This window comes from Amaranthus tricolor, chromosome 1 (genome assembly GCF_026212465.1).
Source record: "Amaranthus tricolor cultivar Red isolate AtriRed21 chromosome 1, ASM2621246v1, whole genome shotgun sequence".
In the NCBI taxonomy this organism is placed as follows: domain Eukaryota; kingdom Viridiplantae; phylum Streptophyta; class Magnoliopsida; order Caryophyllales; family Amaranthaceae; genus Amaranthus; species Amaranthus tricolor.
Window position 1 is genome coordinate 19,794,681 of NC_080047.1, and position 4,779 is coordinate 19,799,459.

Genomic DNA, 4,779 nt, shown 5'->3' on the forward strand with positions numbered 1-4,779 from the left:
TGTAATCCACCCAAAATCAAAGATGTATTTCACTAATCCAACCAAAAGAGCTTCTACCAAAAGAACCTTAACAATTATACATATAAATGTCAAATTAATGGTTCTAATAATCTTTAAATCAACATACACATAAAAGTAGGAAGATGAATATGAACTTACTATTACCAAAAGAGGATGGAGATGAGGTTTTACTTGATTTCTTCAATCCCAGAATTCTCTAATTTTTAAAACAATCCCATTTAGCTTCCACTTGCTCAAGAAATCATATTATTCAAGAAGAGTAGATTGAATTTCTTCAAACCTTAGCTATTGGAGATTTTTAATATGATGAGATTCTATGTTTTTGTTTTCCAGAAACTTGAGATGGTAGAAGAAGGAGATGAGTATTGCTTTGTAAACTTTCTACAGATTTCACTTAAGGATATGTTTGCTTGAGATGACTCGTGAATATTAGATAAGTCATAGGTTTAGGTGGCTAAATTAGGAGTGATATGGCTTCCTACACATATTTATCAAGTATGAAATGTATTATACACCCATATTTTTTTCGTCGTATAATTTATTGTGTCCCCAAAAATAATAAATCTGATATCTAAAAATCATAGTATGAAGAAAACTGATAGTTTTCATTGACCCTTCTAGTTTTCTACCTTTCATCTTTCATTCAAATTTCTACAAACAATATACAAAATTACATATACTAGCAAACGAATTTAAATCTATATTCAGGTCTTGGCTTAAGGTGATCTTTAAGGGAGATGTAAAGATGGTGATTAATGCCTTGAATAATGAGCAGTAATAGGAGATTAAAACTTTTTATCCCATCTTTGAAATATCCTAATTGTTTAAACTTTATTATCTATCTATTACTATACTTTTCAGCCTTGATCCGACAATTTTTAAAAGGGCTTAATAAAGGTTGGGTTTAAAATGGGTTTTGTAATTTCAAAGAGGGTTGAATTTAAAAGGAGTTTTTAAAAGGCTCAAAAAGGTTTTGTTACATTTTTATAGAATGTTACTTTGAACAACTCAATTTTGATCGATTTAATTCTAAAAATCTGAACTTTTGAATAAGATTTAACAATTTGAACTTTGGGGATTATCTAATTTTAAAAGCACTTGATCCTTGGTAATTTCAAAAAGGGTTTATCTATTGGAATCTCAATTCATTTATAGAGTACGTATATCATCTTTGAAATGGTTCGGGTCGGATTAAGCCGGATTTTAAAGACCAGTCCATTTTTCATTCTATTTTTTATTTTATTGGGTATTTTATAATTTTGATATGTCTATCAATACTATCACATATTATCCTACAGTGGCGGACCCAGGAATTTCAAATTGGGGGGTCAAAATCTGAACGTCACGTCGTTCGGATGATCTAATCGTCGTCCGAATAATTTTTTTTTAAAGAAAAATAGAAAACATAATAGTAACAATATTTACAATTTACAATATCAAATCCGATGTTAAAAGTTTTACATTCCAAAATATTAAAAAAAAAAATTACAAGCGTTCAAATGAAAATTACAAATTCATCCTTCGAGTTTTCATATTTTTAAAGCGATCAATAATCTTTTCATCAGAAACTTGTAGAAACACTTCCTTCTCAATGTAAGTAACCAAACAATCATTCACTAGTTGATCACCCATGCTATTTCTCAACTTATTTTTGACAAACGTCATTGCGGAAAACACTCTTTCTACACTTGCCGTAGCAACAGGAAGAATCAACATCAACTTGATTAGCAAATGTATAAGAGGAAATGTCTCATGTTTCCTTGTTTTAACAAGCATCATGGAAAGAGAATTGATATCTTGCAAATCATGAAATCTTTCATCATTTTGCATAGAATCCAAGAAGACATCAAGTTGAAGATCAAGAGCCGTTAAATCATAGCATGAAAACTCTTCGGGATATAAAGAAGCAAGTTTAAGTATCCTCTCTTTATCAAAATATGAAAAGTTACCTCTAGGACTCAGGGAAGCCATGCATGTAAGTAACTCCATGTTCTTCTCATTAAAACGGTTATCAATCTCTTGAAGATGCAAATCAATTACTTCCAAAAAGATGTCAACGCGAAAATGATGTAGATTTGTTGCTTGTTTAGCAAAACGTCTTGATCTTCCTTGAGGTACATATTGAGCATCCATAGATGGAACACCAATGTCGTGTTTAGTACAAAATAAAATGACTTTGTCTAAGAGACTATCCCATCCTTGATCCCTCATCTTTTGCAACACATTCGTTGTACTTTTAACAAGGCTAATGGCATTCACAATATCTTGTTCCTTTCTTTGTAAAGCAACACATAAATCATTAGTGTACCCAAAAATAGTCAACATGAAATGAGCCATAAAAATAAAATCAAAGGACTCCAAAGAACCTAAAACAACTTGAGCTTTGAGCTTATCATCCGGAGAGCCATTTTCTCCAATCTCCTCAAGCACTTTAACAATTGAAGGAAACAATTTGATGATACTTATTAGACACTTGTAATGAGATCCCCAACGTGTATCTCCCGGCCTACTCAAACCACGTTCTTGATTCAAACCCGATCCACTTTCAATTTCCCCCACTTCCAAAGCTTGAGCCACTACTTGAGCTTGGTGTTTTCGAATAAGGTCTCTTCTCTTACAAGAAGCTCCCACCACATTTAACAAGTTTGCAAGTACGTCAAAAAGCCAAGTACAATTAACATTTTTTTTAGCAACCGCAACTAGAGTTAGTTGAAGTTGATGAGCAAAACAATGAATGTAATAGGCTCTTGGATTATCATTCATAATCAAAGTCTTGAGGCCATTGATTTCACCCCTCATGTTACTTGCCCCATCATACCCTTGACCTCTTATCATGGAAGGACTCAATGAATGTTCCATAAGCAACGACATAATGGCATTTTTAAGAGACAAAGCGGTAGTATCACCCACATGTAGAATGCCTAAAAAGCGTTTCACTACCGATCCATTTTCTCTATTAACAAACCGCAAAACAAGAGCTAGTTGGTCTTTTTGAGACACATCACTTGATTCATCGGCCAAAATAGAAAAGTAACCATCACCAACCTCTTCTATTATGCGCTTAGTAGTCTCTTTTGCACAACAAGTGATAATGTCTTTTTGAATTTTGGGAGATGTTAATTGACAATTTTTGGGTGCATTTTGGAAAGTATATTTTCTTATTTCCTCAACCTTCCCACCCAACCACTTCAAAAGCTCAATAAAGTTACCTCTACTATATGACTCCTCACTTTCATCATGTCCCCGGAATGCCAAACCTTGGCCCAAAAGAAATCTCAAACAAGTTAAGGATGCATTCAAACGCATATGATATTCATTCATTTGAACCTCACTCGCATTATCAAATACAAATTCAATTGATGTCTTCTTTGAATCTCTTTGATTCACATATTTCTCATAAGCAATATTATGAGCACTTTTAATTCCTCCAACATGCTTCTCAAGCCTCTCAGGTTTATTCCGCGCTCTAAACCCTCCAACAACAAATGCATCACCCCCCTTGTTAATTTCAACATCCCTCTTGAACAAATAACAAACAAAACAAAATGCGGCATCCATTTCAACACTATATTCAAGCCAATCCCATTTTTTGAACCAATTCAAACTAAAACGGCGCAACCTACCGGAGATATTACTTTGAGGGAAATCATGTGTTATGGGTTGGCAAGGTTTTTTAAGAATATATGCTCTCCTAACCGGATTTCTTTCATTAGGGGGATAATCCATTATGTTTTTCCTCAATCCCGGGTCATGAGGAAGAAGTTCAACATCATACACCCAGTCATCATCCAATGGTTCATCACAACTACTTGAACCACCTACTTCCATATTAACATCTTCACTTGGAGGGGAACTTAAAGGAGGACTTAGAGGGGAACTTAAAGGAGAAGATTCATTGCCTTCATTAGATGTTTGTTGGGATTTCATTCTTTTAAACAATAATTCACGAAGATCGGGTTGTCTTCCCTTTGCTTTTGACTTTTTCGAACTAGGTGAACTTGAATTACTTGACATTTCCTAATTAAATTAGAAATATGACTCAATTATTCAATCTATCAAGTAAGAACTTGCAACCAATGAACCAAAAAAATTATTCAATTAAACAAACAATAATTTAAACAACCAATGAATCAAGAATCAAAGATCAACAATTAAACAAATTAACAATGAACTAATGAAGCTATGAAACAATTAAACAAATTAACAATCACAATTACAAATTAACAATTAAATAAGTAATGGAAGCATGGAACTCACAAGTGACGAAGTGTACTGTCGTGTCTGTCCTCTGTCGAAGTATGGAATTGAAGAGAAGAGGAAGAGGAAGCGAGTAGCAAAGAGGAAGAACAGTCAGTGACTGTGAGCGACGAAGAGGAAGTATGGAATTGAGTGTCTATGACTCTGTAGTGTCGAATGTCGAAGGCTGTGGCTGTGGCGACTGGCGACGAAGAGGAAGAGGAAGGCTGCCGTTTGTGGGCTGTGGCGGTGGAGATTTCAGATTTGGAAGAGGAAGAGGAAGAGGAAGGCTGTCGAATGTCGAACAGCGTTTAGGGTTTGGTTTGTTTTCGAAATGAGAAGGAAGGCTGCCGTTTTTATTTTTTTTTTAAAGGTGATTAGCGACGGGAATTGTGGTCGCCAGGTGGTCGCTAAGTGGTCGCAAAAAATAATTTATTTTTTTTTAAAAAAAATCTGATTTAGTTTTTTCAAATTGGGGGGGCCACTGCCCCCCTTGCCCCTAGCTGGGTCCGCCACTGTTAT

At 34.6% G+C, this 4,779-nt stretch overlaps 1 protein-coding gene across 1 annotated transcript; it reads right to left on the reverse strand.

Moving 5' to 3' along the window:
- Positions 1-1,308: 1,308 nt before the first annotated feature.
- LOC130807389 (uncharacterized) lies at positions 1,309-4,035 on the reverse strand. The gene is made up of 3 exons (XM_057672580.1): positions 3,718-4,035; positions 1,723-3,540; positions 1,309-1,356 (listed from the first exon to the last, which is right to left on the reverse strand). Exons 1-3 carry the CDS (start codon positions 4,033-4,035, stop codon positions 1,309-1,311), a joined length of 2,184 nt encoding a protein of 727 aa, XP_057528563.1.
- Between the last annotated feature and the right edge of the window lie 744 nt (positions 4,036-4,779).

Bases quoted from the DNA above. Each gene is read 5' to 3' on its own strand.
- LOC130807389 (XM_057672580.1), bottom strand. From the start codon at position 4,035: ATGTCAAGTAATTCAAGTTCACCTAGTTCGAAAAAGTCAAAAGCAAAG. The intron at 3,541-3,717 runs GTTAGGAGAGCA...TATTTGTTCAAG, and splicing joins CCCCTAATGAAAGAAATCCG to AGGGATGTTGAAATTAACAA. The intron at 1,357-1,722 runs GTTGCTACGGCA...CGTGACGTTCAG, and splicing joins AGTTGATGTTGATTCTTCCT to ATTTTGACCCCCCAATTTGA.